Below are 15,319 nucleotides of genomic sequence, written 5' to 3' on the forward strand. Positions count from 1 at the left end.
CATGTTTGCCTAGTCGATATTAATTCCTAGCTGTACATGTTGCCTATTCTAAGGAATTAAATATGCGGTTGGTATTATTTATTTACTGTTCAGTGAGTTAAGGAAAACATGGCACGATCAAGTCTATGAATACTCATCAACAACGTGTACTATTTTTGGATAAGGGATTTTTTTGCTTTGCTTCCGAAAACCAATCTATTAAATATTTAATATAAATATGAAGAAAAAAAATTGTACGTAAGATACTAAATTTGTTGGATCATATTTCAAAGATGTCTTTTCGTCAATATAAAAATGATGTCTTTCGCACTTGTCCAAGATATTCCAGGTTTTAATAACGTGCCTTTTGAGTAGTAAAATAGATCTAGGTTTACGGTCGGCTGACTTTAAAGCTCTTGTTATAATTATATTCCATATTCCTTCGAGACATTTAGTACACATTTAGAAATTAATTATTTGTTGTCGACCATCAATCTAAATAATGTTTACATTTTAAATATGATTTAAGATTCTCACGGCTAAAAGTATTTTTGTTATTTGTTTTTGGGGTGTTATGCCGTGTTGCGCTAACTCCTTCCTTAGCCAACATTTCACACATCTGCCCTTATGATGGACACTGTAATGTTGTCCAAAACGTTGGCCAAAGAAGAAGTTAGCGCAACACGGTATAGCACCCCAAAAACAAATAACAAAAATTTGCATATAATGTTTTATTTCTAGAATTGTGGCCTTTGCGTGGTTTTACTCGGTCGCTATATTGAAATTATTAATTACTAAAAATAAACAAACAATATATTTCTTTGCACCACATAACCAATTTTTTGCAATATACAGTTTCGATCTTCGATTATTTATTGCATTAAATAACGTAGTTACATATATGTATTACGTATACAGCAAATAACATAATATAATGACTTTATAATAAATAATTGAAAATATATAACATGTATACAAAAGGTATTATTTCTTGTAAGGTCAATTTTAGTTCCTAGCTAAACAGAGTTACTTTTGTTTGTAAGAAACATTTTTTTATGAATATAATATTTCGTGTTAGACTTCAGGTGTGGAGGGACATTAATCAAAGTTTTCACTAAGCAGCGGTGTATTGAACACGAATGTAATTAGGTACAAACCTTCACTCAGGTTGGTATATTCAATCACATATTAAATCTATTTCTGAATTTAGCTAGCCTTCAGTTCACGTCCATTTATAAGGATTTATTAATTTATTCGAACGGAATCAGCAAATCTGTAATTATATAAATGGCATGCTCGATAACGTTATTAAACCATACACAGATGAAGAATGGCTTTGTTGCAGACTGGTCACTAGTCACTGGTCACTGGTTACTAGTCACTGGTCTCTGGCCAGGGGTCGTTATCCCCCACCCTCGTATCACAGTTTCATGAAGGTCAGACACGCAGGGGTTGATAGTTTCTTCCTTTCTGAGATTGATTTAAGGGGTTGGTTGGAGCTATCGGGGAATCTTATTTTTTTAGAGAAATTTTCACACGAAAGGTTTATAAATAAACTTTTAGAATAATTTTCGATGACCATTGGCAGTTGCTAACTGTGGGTACATTATAAACATTTGCTTGTTACGTTTTCTGCTTTCAAGAAAGTACATTGCAGGTAACAGGTTATTTTTAAAAATCGTATTCCAAATACTGAGCTTTCATGAAGCATTATGAAATCATTGTCGTCCAAAATTTGCAAATGTCAAAAAAATATATTTCTATTTTTAGAAACTTTGAATTTTACCACATACAAATTTCTAAAAAAATAACATCAAATTAATTGTCGGGAAACGCAGCGCAAAGCATTACCTTACTACTTGTGAGTACACTTCTAGCTGTTAAGTAAGTCCTCCCACTTTAGCTCCATAACCTAAGGGCTGGTTGGTATCGGCACTGAGTTCCTAATGAAGGCATAAAAATTCCCCCGCGATGGAAGGCGATTGCCTCGGCTTAGCGTAGAATTTTGCTAAGCTTTTATTAGAGCTTTGTGCGCGAGTGAGTTACAATCTTTGAATGATTTTTACCGTTCCTAGGGAAGCTCAAATTTACTAACGCATATTAGAAGATTTTTATTATTTACTGTCGTGAAAAATATTATGTTCAAGCAAGCATTAAGTAGAAACAAATAATCTAGTTTATTTATATTGACCGTATACTCCCACTTTATTTAAATATTAATTTAAGAGTTGTTTTTGCTTTCTGATATAATTGAATTCAAATAAATAAAAATATAGAAAGATTGACATGTTTGGTGGATCGATTTTGTATTATTTAAAAAGTATTACTTTTTTATTTATAAGTAATACAATTTGACTGTTTTCTGTTTTGGTCCAGTTTTGCACGGACTACGAGACTTCAGACAAGCAGAAGTTCCCCACCTTCGCCCGGAGCAAACCTCCCGATACGCAAATCTCTAAGTCTGTGGCGGCCGTTCTTCGCTTCTTCAACTGGACTCAGGTAATACTTCAGACTGTGTTCTTCAGTGGTGCATCTCCTTTGCTTATCACGATGAAATCCAACCGGTGCTGGTGCGGTTGTAGCCCTTTGACAGTATTGAATTAAATATAAGTCTTTTACAAGCAATAATTATTCGCCTGAAACACTCATCCACATTGAAAAATTTCCTGATAAAAGATACATGACGCCAACTTGTAAAATAATTGTTACCCTTTGTGCTATGCATACAAAATCTTGTCTTAAACATTAGTTTACCAAAAAAAGAATAATAAATATAAGTCGGCTACAGTTTCTCTTTACGCACCGCAATAAAGAAAATGGGTTTTTTATCGCATGTATATATAGCATGAAAATAATTTGTACTGGCAGCAGTGGTACAGACAGAAAAAGTATATTCTGTTGCGACATTATCCTCTTTACTGCCTTTAATATTGCTAGACACATTAAAAGTCGAAGATTTATTTTAGCACTATCCGAAAACAGGGACGTGACAATAAAGTCCGAAAAAATTTTTGATACTGTTTACACAAACGTTGTTTTTTATCTTTTGAAATTCTGATATCAGTGTGTTACGTGAAATGACGTGTCGCATGCGAAACTGACAAAAACTAAAATGGACATGGCGAAAGACATGTAAAAATATGGCGCCACCATATTAGTTAGTGCAGAGCCGGTGTGGGTGATGTTATATTGCACTGAGTACACAGCCACAGCCTGATCTACCCACCCCGGCTGTGCAGAATAGCCGGTGTGGGGGATGTTACATTGCACTGAGTACACAGCCACAGCCTGATCTACCCACCCCGGCTGTGCAGAATAGCCGGTGTGGGGGATGTTACATTGCACTGAGTACACAGCCACAGCCTGATCTACCCACTCCGGCTGTGCAGAAAAGCCGGTGTGGGGATATTACACTGCACTGAGTACACAGCCACAGCCTGATCTACCCACTCCGGCTGTGCAGAATAGCCGGTGTGGGGATATTACATTGCACTGAGTACACAGCCACAGCCTGATCTACCCACTCCGGCTGTGCAGAATAGCCGGTGTGGGGATATTACATTGCACTGAGTACACAGCCACAGCCTGATCTACCCACTCCGGCTGTGCAGAATAGCCGGTGTGGGGATATTACATTGCACTGAGTACACAGCCACAGCCTGATCTACCCACTCCGGCTGTGCAGAATAGCCGGTGTGGGGATATTACATTGCACTGAGTACACAGCCACAGCCTGATCTACCCACTCCGGCTGTGCAGAATAGCCGGTGTGGGGATATTACATTGCACTGAGTACACAGCCACAGCCTGATCTACCCACTCCGGCTGTGCAGAATAGCCGGTGTGGGGATATTACATTGCACTGAGTACACAGCCACAGCCTGATCTACCCACTCCGGCTGTGCAGAATAGCCGGTGTGGGGATATTACATTGCACTGAGTACACAGCCACAGCCTGATCTACCCACTCCGGCTGTGCAGAATAGCCGGTGTGGGGATATTACATTGCACTGAGTACACAGCCACAGCCTGATCTACCCACTCCGGCTGTGCAGAATAGCCGGTGTGGGGATATTACATTGCACTGAGTACACAGCCACAGCCTGATCTACCCACTCCGGCTGTGCAGAATAGCCGGTGTGGGGATATTACATTGCACTGAGTACACAGCCACAGCCTGATCTACCCACTCCGGCTGTGCAGAATAGCCGGTGTGGGGGATGTTACATTGCACTGAGTACACAGCCACAGCCTGATCTACCCACCCCGGCTGTGCAGAATAGCCGGTGTGGGGATATTACATTGCACTGAGTACACAGCCACAGCCTGATCTACCCACTCCGGCTGTGCAGAATAGCCGGTGTGGGGATATTACATTGCACTGAGTACACAGCCACAGCCTGATCTACCCACTCCGGCTGTGCAGAATAGCCGGTGTGGGGGATGTTACATTGCACTGAGTACACAGCCACAGCCTGATCTACCCACCCCGGCTGTGCAGAATAGCCGGTGTGGGGATATTACATTGCACTGAGTACACAGCCACAGCCTGATCTACCCACTCCGGCTGTGCAGAATAGCCGGTGTGGGGATATTACATTGCACTGAGTACACAGCCACAGCCTGATCTACCCACTCCGGCTGTGCAGAATAGCCGGTGTGGGGATATTACATTGCACTGAGTACACAGCCACAGCCTGATCTACCCACTCCGGCTGTGCAGAATAGCCGGTGTGGGGATATTACATTGCACTGAGTACACAGCCACAGCCTGATCTACCCACTCCGGCTGTGCAGAATAGCCGGTGTGGGGATATTACATTGCACTGAGTACACAGCCACAGCCTGATCTACCCACTCCGGCTGTGCAGAATAGCCGGTGTGGGGATATTACATTGCACTGAGTACACAGCCACAGCCTGATCTACCCACTCCGGCTGTGCAGAATAGCCGGTGTGGGGGATGTTACATTGCACTGAGTACACAGCCACAGCCTGATCTACCCACCCCGGCTGTGCAGAATAGCCGGTGTGGGGATATTACATTGCACTGAGTACACAGCCACAGCCTGATCTACCCACTCCGGCTGTGCAGAATAGCCGGTGTGGGGATATTACATTGCACTGAGTACACAGCCACAGCCTGATCTACCCACTCCGGCTGTGCAGAATAGCCGGTGTGGGGATATTACATTGCACTGAGTACACAGCCACAGCCTGATCTACCCACTCCGGCTGTGCAGAAAAGCCGGTGTGGGGATATTACATTGCACTGAGTACACAGCCACAGCCTGATCTACCCACTCCGGCTGTGCAGAATAGCCGGTGTGGGGATATTACATTGCACTGAGTACACAGCCACAGCCTGATCTACCCACTCCGGCTGTGCAGAATAGCCGGTGTGGGGATATTACATTGCACTGAGTACACAGCCACAGCCTGATCTACCCACTCCGGCTGTGCAGAATAGCCGGTGTGGGGATATTACATTGCACTGAGTACACAGCCACAGCCTGATCTACCCACTCCGGCTGTGCAGAATAGCCGGTGTGGGGATATTACATTGCACTGAGTACACAGCCACAGCCTGATCTACCCACTCCGGCTGTGCAGAATAGCCGGTGTGGGGATATTACATTGCACTGAGTACACAGCCACAGCCTGATCTACCCACTCCGGCTGTGCAGAATAGCCGGTGTGGGGATATTACATTGCACTGAGTACACAGCCACAGCCTGATCTACCCACTCCGGCTGTGCAGAATAGCCGGTGTGGGGATATTACATTGCACTGAGTACACAGCCACAGCCTGATCTACCCACTCCGGCTGTGCAGAATAGCCGGTGTGGGGATATTACATTGCACTGAGTACACAGCCACAGCCTGATCTACCCACTCCGGCTGTGCAGAATAGCCGGTGTGGGGATATTACATTGCACTGAGTACACAGCCACAGCCTGATCTACCCACTCCGGCTGTGCAGAATAGCCGGTGTGGGGATATTACATTGCACTGAGTACACAGCCACAGCCTGATCTACCCACTCCGGCTGTGCAGAATAGCCGGTGTGGGGATATTACATTGCACTGAGTACACAGCCACAGCCTGATCTACCCACTCCGGCTGTGCAGAATAGCCGGTGTGGGGATATTACATTGCACTGAGTACACAGCCACAGCGTGATCTACCCACTCCGGCTGTGCAGAATAGCCGGTGTGGGGATATTACATTGCACTGAGTACACAGCCACAGCCTGATCTACCCACTCCGGCTGTGCAGAATAGCCGGTGTGGGGATATTACATTGCACTGAGTACACAGCCACAGCCTGATCTACCCACTCCGGCTGTGCAGAATAGCCGGTGTGGGGATATTACATTGCACTGAGTACACAGCCACAGCCTGATCTACCCACTCCAGCTGTGCAGAATAGCCGGTGTGGGGATATTACATTGCACTGAGTACACAGCCACAGCCTGATCTACCCACTCCGGCTGTGCAGAATAGCCGGTGTGGGGATATTACATTGCACTGAGTACACAGCCACAGCCTGATCTACCCACTCCGGCTGTGCAGAATAGCCGATGTGGGGATATTACATTGCACTGAGTACACAGCCACAGCCTGATCTACCCACTCCGGCTGTGCAGAATAGCCGGTGTGGGGATATTACATTGCACTGAGTACACAGCCACAGCCTGATCTACCCACTCCGGCTGTGCAGAATAGCCGGTGTGGGGATATTACATTGCACTGAGTACACAGCCACAGCCTGATCTACCCACTCCGGCTGTGCAGAATAGCCGGTGTGGGGATATTACATTGCACTGAGTACACAGCCACAGCCTGATCTACCCACTCCGGCTGTGCAGAATAGCCGGTGTGGGGATATTACATTGCACTGAGTACACAGCCACAGCCTGATCTACCCACTCCGGCTGTGCAGAATAGCCGGTGTGGGGATATTACATTGCACTGAGTACACAGCCACAGCCTGATCTACCCACTCCGGCTGTGCAGAATAGCCGGTGTGGGGATATTACATTGCACTGAGTACACAGCCACAGCCTGATCTACCCACTCCGGCTGTGCAGAATAGCCGGTGTGGGGATATTACATTGCACTGAGTACACAGCCACAGCCTGATCTACCAACCCCGGCAATAATAACCTCTAACACAATAAAACCTACCACATTCTTTATTCAACGCCTACCACATATTCTTCTGTCTTCTGCCTTCTCCGTCTCCTAATTGAAAACGTTCAAGGATTATAGTGACTGGCGCATTTAATAACAATAATAACGAAAGAACATAAAATCTCATACTATTATCTTTATTTTTACAAATTCCAAGATTAGTTTTGACATTATGTATTAGAAGCTTGGGCCCCTTGACCAACAACAACAATAAGATTAGAGAGGCAAATAACTTATTTTACATCACTTTATTTTTATATTCACAATCTACATATTGCATCATAGCATTTATAATCTACATATAAATACAGCATTTATGCAGTACACTTTTGTGTTATTTCACTTCAAGTGCGCGTTTCGCAAACAATCAGTAGTAAATGTACACTAAAGTTAAGGATTAAATATCGATCTCATTATTTTTTAATAGGCTATAAAGTTTCGGTATCTGTGGGTTACTTAAAATATTTTTTTAAAGTTTTTTTTTATCACTTCCGCACATTTATAATGAAACGATTTAGATTGTTTTTACTCTTAGCGCGTTGTCCAAATCCTCTGCCAACAACTCTAGTATTTATTTATTTGTATATCAACTCTTCCTCCACTCATGATTAGACAGTTCTTAATTATAATTCTGAATGAAATCTCATAAAACAAAGAACTATTAACAATGTTTATTCTACCAACTTGATAGATAAAATACTTCATTAAATAAAATTAAACCCAATTTCTTCAAACCACATATTCACCATGTGTCTAAAAATAGAATTAAACAATGAAATAGAATTCAATTAGTTGATTAAAAAAATTAAATGTAAAAATATTCTCAGCTATTCAATCGGCGTTTTATACAAATAACAAATTGAAAAAATATATTGTTAACAAAAAAGAGAGCGATATTTGAACTAAATGTCAGGAGTTTATAAACTCAATTCCTTTTATATAAAGAGATCGATATTTGAACTAAATAAAGGTCAGGATTTTATAAACTCAATTCCTTTTTTATTAAAAGAACGATATTCTAACTAAAGGTCGGGAGTTTATAAACTCAATTCCTTTAATATAAAGAGAGCGATATTCGAACTAAAAATCAGTAGTTTAAAAACTCATTTCCTTTTATATAAAGAGATCGATATTTGAACTAAAGGTCAGGAGTTTATAAACTCAATTCCTTTTATATAAAGATAGGGTTGCCATCCGTCCGGGTTTCCCTGGATTTGTCTTAGTTTAGAAGGCGTCCGGGGAGCGTCCGGGCGGGGTTTCATTTGTAGTCCGGGTTTAAAAATTTTAAGTCTTGGGCCGGCCAGCATGACCTCTTGACTAAATGTATTGCTTTTGCTGGAGATAATTGCAATACAAACTTCGGTGGAATAGAACGAAATGGAACCAAGAATGTTTTCCACAAGCTGAAAGAAAATCTTAACCCAAACATGGTTGGTGTGGGATTCTCTGCCCATGTCATTAACAACGCAGTGCACCACGGATGTGATTTACTGCCAGTAGACGTGGAATCCATCATCTTAAAAATTTATGATTTTTTTGCCACATATACAGTACGAACCGAAGCTCTTAAAGAATTCTGTGAAACAGCTGAGGTCGAATATAAACAGCTTCTGTATCATTCCAAGACGCGTTGGCTAAGCCTGTTTCCAGCTGTCGGGCGACTCCTGAAGCTCTACCGTCCATTTAAAGATTATTTTGAAAGCATAGAAAGGCTACCTGTTTTAATTAAACAGTTTTTTGAAAATCCTCTCTCGGAGGCATACTTATTTCTCATACACTCAATTATGCACACCGTTCACTCAAAAATACAGAAATTATAGAAAAGTGATAATTCAGTCCTTAAAACCAGAAGCATACTTGCATCCATAACAAAAAGCTTAGATAACCGAATTAAGGAAAGTTTCGTGCCGTTGAATGTTCAGAGTATTATAAAGAGTTTATAAAATGCTCGCATGACTTCTACAAGGAAATCAAAACGTACATTGAAGAATGGATGCAACCGTTAAAACAATTTGAGAAACTTGACTGGATGTTTTTGCCAAAAATTAATAACAACACAGAATGGACTCTTATTGAAGAAACTGTTCTTTATTTAAAAGACAAAAACAGATATTGACGACGCAAAATTATTTGACGAGTGGGTGAATTTAAAGGCTTTTAGTCAAAACCTAACTGAACAAGATAAGCTTTTAAATTCAAATCAACTTTGGGTACAATTTTTTAAAACACCAAATGCGAATTTATATTCGGAATTGCTGAAAATTGCACAGTATTTTTTTGCATTCCGGCTCATAATGCCAACTTGGAGAGAATATTCTCATTAATTTCACAACAATGGACAAAAGAAAGACATTTACTAAACGTAGAAACAATCTCGTCAGTAATTAAAATTAAATTCAATTTCCAAGAATGCAGCTGCATTGATTTTTACAAATTCATTATAAAAAGGGGAGATATTCTAAAAGCTATCGGAAAGAGTGATAAATACAAAAAAAAACTGAAAAGTAAAAAGACAAGAGGCTGAGAAAAAATCTTTAATAGCTAGATAATCAAATAATGCACTTACAAGTGCTAAAATTTCTATTCATTTTTGTAGTTAAAGTTATGATTGTTTTTATTAAGTAAAAAAAACTTAGAATTTTTATTTTTTATTATTTCTTGAAATTACAATTGTTATGTTTTTTTTACAACCATACTAGGCTAATGCCTGTGTTAAGGTAATATGGCTGTTGGTTAAAATTTAAGGTGATATTAAAGAAAATAGTTTTGGTTATTTTATGTTTTAAAAAAATAATAATTTTACTTACATTCCAGTAAGTCTAAACTTTAAAAAGGGTCAGTTTTGTTGCTTAAGATTTAAGAAGACTGAATTTAGTTCATATTATGTTAAGAGGTATTTTGTTGTGTATTTGCTGATACAAATTTAAAGAAGATAATTATTATTCAGTTTAAAGAGTTACCTCAAAAATTGTAAGACTGAATACTAAAATGGTCTCAGTATTTTTAATATTTTTGTTTAAAAATTTAATTGAATTTTAATAAGTTTAATATTTTAATAAGGTTGAGTTTTCATAACAGAGTATAATAATAATTTTTGTTTTATTTTAAGAATGAAAAAATTCTAACTGATTATGAAAACAATGTATAACAAACTGTAATAAGATTCTGTTTTGTTAGGTACATTTAAAATGATGATAAAAGATGTAAAATTCAATTTTAAGGTCTGAAAATAAATAAAAAGGTGATTTATGACATTTTAAACTGTTTTTAATACACTGACTGTGTTTAAAAAAACCTGTTGACATGTCCGGGTTATGGGCTCTAAAATCCGGGGTTTTCACGACTCTTGTCCTGGTTGCCAAATTTTAGAGATGGCAACCCTATATAAAGAGAGCGATATTCAAACTAAAAATCAGGAGTTAATAAACTCAATTACTTTTATATAGGTGGAACTACTTGTTTCTAGAAACTTTCATATCAGAAGATCTCAGAACGTTATATTTTAATAGCTACTCTGAGTTTGCCGATCATTTTTTATAAAATAATCAAACTTTAGAAGTAAATACCGGGTAAAAAATAAGGGTTTTAACGCATCGCAGATTAATAATTTAGAAATTTTAGGAATAATAAAAAATGTTAATATCACAATGCTGATAATATAATTAATAAGAAGAAATCTTTTAACATTTTCCCATTTAACCGGTCTTTCCTTTCTGACATTGTAATTCCTGATTCAATTAAATTTTCCCCACCTTTTTCCTTCCCCTTTCCCTCTATCAACCCATCTCCAAAGGTGATATTTAATCTTTAACTTTAGTGTATATTTACTCCTGATGAAACGAACATTGTTCGCGAAACATGTAATTTAGTTATTTGGCTTTTTCAGAAAATAAATAATGCCATCACAATGTTGGTTAGAAGAACCTTTCTTCGGAAAATGAATAAGATTAGCATTAATTGTTCATAGCGCTTAACAAGATAACCAACATTACACGATGTATTTTGTAGATAACCTTCCTTTACCTGGATGCACCTGATGACGTGTTCTCCAAGATAGCCGGCACCGTCATCAGCGAGGTGCGTGCAGCTGGCGTGCGCGTGCGCGGCGTGCGCTCGTGGCACGAACCCTACCACCACGGCTACTCGCACAACCCCTTCACCGACATCGTGCGCGAGACGCACCACGACTCCAGGAGTAAGTATCTTGTCTAGTGTAACATGTGCTGTGTCATTGATCGAGGTGGCATGTAGTATTCATTTGTGTGCATTTTTATTGCTAGCAAGAACTTTATGTGTTTATAGAAAATATACAATAGAATTTGAACAAACTACGACATCAGTCGTACGTTGACCGCAGAAGAGCGCACATCGAAATAACCAGATCCTGCGCAGAAAAGTAAAGTTCGCTAAAGTAAGTCAATGGTTTGCAGCGCAGTCCATTGTGGAACTTTTCTTCACTGGATCTGAATGTTCATCTTTAACCGAACCGCCTCTAAATCAGGAAGCATGGCGACGCTAAAAATATTAGAGGCGCGAAAACGAGGTGGGTATATTATAACACATTTGTAAGTAATAATAATAAATTTGGATGATTTATATAGCACCGTTTAGACAATATTTCCAGAATTTTTTACAAAACGGTGCTATATAAATCATCCAAATAATAATATTTGGATGATTTATATGGCACCGTTTTGTGAAAAATTCTGGAAATTTTGTCAACTTTGGAAACTTTGGAAACTTTGGAAAGTCAGAACTTTTGTTTACCCTATTTGGGATTTGTAATTGAGTTTTTCACGTATTTGCCCGCCATTGTAAAAAGGTCTAGTCATTTGGAAGCATATTTTATTTTCGCATACTAAATAGTGATATTACAGTGCGAGTTACCTGTATAGCGTCAGATTCATTTAAGAATGCGACATACGACTTTAATAACGGGGGTTTGCTCGACGCTCACATTTTAATTATTTTTGATGAACGTATTACTAAAAAACTAATAAAACTCAAATTTTTATAGAGGGATCCTTACGGATGTAAGTTATCTATATTTAAGATAAATAAAAACAGGACCTTACCATCAAAATATTGAATGTAAGAAGGTTTGAAAATTTTTAAAAACGTATAAAATCGAACTATAACTATAAAATTAGCGTTAAGCACCATATTTTATTTTTCTATATGGTGAATTAGTAACTTCCCGAGGGATCCCTCTATAAACATTTGAGCTTTTAGTAATACGTTCATCAGAAATAGTTAAAATAAACCCCACGGAAAGATCGATTTTCTAGGCCTGCTAAGACAAAGTCAAAGAATACAGTTTTTACACGACTTCATCACTTATGTCGTTAAGATTCTCACTTAATTTTAGAGATTTGGTAGGTCAAATTCAACTGCAGGTCTGTCCAACACACCAGGGCCGCGCGTCGCATATTTTTGTGCACGGCTGCTTCACTTACGTCGTTAAGATTCTGGCAATATTTTAAGGTAATTGTCTCGTCTTAACAAATTACAGAAAGTGAGATGGTCGCACTCCCTCCCCGCACCTCGTAACTTGTTTTGTTCACCTTTCCCTGGTAGGCTAGTCTATCAATTTGAATGTCTATGGAGACGAAGAAGTTTTAAAAAATGTATTTATATGTCATACTCGCTGTGATAAATTGATAATAGTCCACGCAATAATCCTAGAATGATTATGCATATGTAATACTCGTAAGTCGTAGTACGAGCGTGTACTAGTATGTAGGTATGTACTATATTCCGTACGCACATACGAGGCTTCTTTCTACAAGCCTTCCTCGCTCTTCTCGCTCTCCGTAAGAGGATTATGAGGAAACCGTTACAATAGGATTACTGATCCTTAAGGAGCTGCCTAGCGCCTAGTGCCTATATCTAGTTGTTTACATACTACTCGTATCCTCGGTATTAATATAAAGCTTATTGTAGTTCGGATAGGGTTTAGAGATATTGTCGTTGAAATAGAATCGAGAAGTACGATAAATAATTGTACGCGTTTTGCTTTGAATATGTTATACGTCAAACTCGTTACATATGTAACAGAATTCAAATTTAATGAAATATCTGTAGAATAAGCAAAATAATTTCCCATCTGATCCGTTCTAAAGAATATAATCCACTCAAAAAAAGTTTTTTTGTGACTTATGTTCATAACCCAATTAACTGCGTCTGTAGGTACATTACAAAAAATATGTCTTTAAAAGAAGAAAACGAATCTCGTAACAGTTTCACCGTTTCTCATTTGATAGATTTTACTGGAGTTTTGAAATGTTTTAGCCTTTCCGTCAATAGTTAGAAGGTAATTGAATAGAACGTTTCACGACCGACACATTTTGTACAAATTCTTTCATCAGAATTATTTAGTTATTTATTTATTTTGTAAGCTTTTAAATATACAATGATAGATATAAATATACAAGTTAACTGAAGTCAAGCCACGGAAGTTTTTTATGTTAAAGTTCATTAGTAATGAAGTTTTAATATCTTAAAATTAATTTGGGGAGATGAAGAGGAAAATAGGAAGAGGATGCTCCCGATACATTCCATACTCTCATATTAATAATCGATCGTACGCATTACTTCATATCGATATTTCTTTAGGTTATTACCAAAAATGTCAATGCTGTAAAATTTTGTATTATATTGTGCACATATACGAGGACTTGGGGAATTTTTTCGAATGTTTGTTCTACACGAGGGTAGATAAAATAAATCAGATTGTCGGGTTGATCTAGACGGAATATGAAGATTTATTAAATTAGTAATTCTGGAGTCCAGACCATTATTTAGGATTTTAAATAGTAAGATTTGATCAAAAATTAGACGTCGTGTTTGAAGGGAGTTAGAATTATGAAATTTAATGGATTCGATATAATTGGAATTAGAAGTTCGATATAATTAGAAGTGTAAGTTTAGTTTATAATTCATGTGTTTAAAAATTTTTTTTTGAGATCTTTCTATTCTTTCGATATGAGCTTGGTATAAAGGAGTCCAGATCGGTGTACAGTGTTCCAGGTGCGGGCGAATATATGAGGTGTAAAGGGAATATAGAGTGTTTATGTTGTGGAAGGGTTTTGCTATGCGAATTATAAATCCCAGCATTTTATTGGCTTTGTTAATGATGTCATCAGTGTGTTGGATAAAGTTTAATTTAACACCCCAAGGTCCATGATATATTTTACTTCATTGATGTGTGTGCCGTTTAGTGAGTATACAAAGGATATTTTATTTTTATTACGTGTGATATATTAATGATATACAACAGTCGCTGTCGTTTATTCCGAATGTTTCAAAAAATTAAAATATATTTAAGTGATACCTAATATGAGAGCAATGGGAATCCACAAAGACGGTGTCTCTGTGTACGTGCGTGAGTAATACAGATAAACAATAACACGGGTAACAGTATTATAGACGTGGCTCCTAGAAACACTTCAAAACAATCAAGAATTTGGGCTTTTAACAAAACGACTCAATATTTTTTTAATACGTTCATAATAATAACAAAAATATGACCACTCTTAAATTGAGCATTATTTTCGAAGAAAGTCGTAACTTCTGTTCAAATAAATGTTTATACAGGTGCTGCAGGTGACTTGCCACGAACATTCTCTACGTTACCTTAGTTTAATGGTCAATAATGCGCTAAATAAGTCGATAAAGTATAATCTAACGTCTAACGTAATAAACAGTGAGCTGTTTGGGTTTATAGGCATCGGTGGTTCAATGGTAGTATGTTCGCCTGTCACGCGGCCGATCTGGGTCCGATTCCCGTCCGATGCACGCTTGTATATTGTTTTCATCAATTCCATAAAAGTAACTATAAAAACCAAATAAAGCTTTAACTAAAATATTTTTTACTATACTTTCCTCCACTCGTCCCTACAAGGTTCCCGCTTCGCTCGCATATTATACACAAGCTCGGATCGCAAGGGTACCAATCGTCTGACGCTAGTTTCCAAACTTTTCTAATCGTGACGCCATTTTATAAAAGCAATGTAAACTGCGATCCGGCTTCATTTGAAAGGGGCATTTTAAATAATAAAAGTAACCAGTCAGTGGCTACGTTGACATCGCATTTGGGTCCCACTCAGGCGTAGTGTGTTCAATTCCTCGGCTGGCTCCTCCATC

At 38.5% G+C, this 15,319-nt stretch overlaps 1 protein-coding gene across 1 annotated transcript in view; it reads left to right on the forward strand.

Annotated features, from left to right (window-relative positions):
* LOC149421351 (guanylate cyclase 32E) overlaps nt 1-15,319 on the forward strand; it is a 209,923-nt gene that overhangs the window by 24,353 nt on the left and 170,251 nt on the right. Inside the window, exons 3-4 of the mRNA XM_089634696.1 lie at nt 2,356-2,478; nt 11,183-11,369. Coding sequence (XP_089490822.1) covers nt 2,356-2,478; nt 11,183-11,369 — 310 coding nt within the window. The remainder of the gene's footprint in view (nt 1-2,355; nt 2,479-11,182; nt 11,370-15,319) is intronic.

The sequence above is a fragment of the Hesperophylax consimilis genome, chromosome 8 (genome assembly GCF_061612785.1).
Source record: "Hesperophylax consimilis isolate HC1 chromosome 8, BYU_Hcon_1.0, whole genome shotgun sequence".
Taxonomy (NCBI): domain Eukaryota; kingdom Metazoa; phylum Arthropoda; class Insecta; order Trichoptera; family Limnephilidae; genus Hesperophylax; species Hesperophylax consimilis.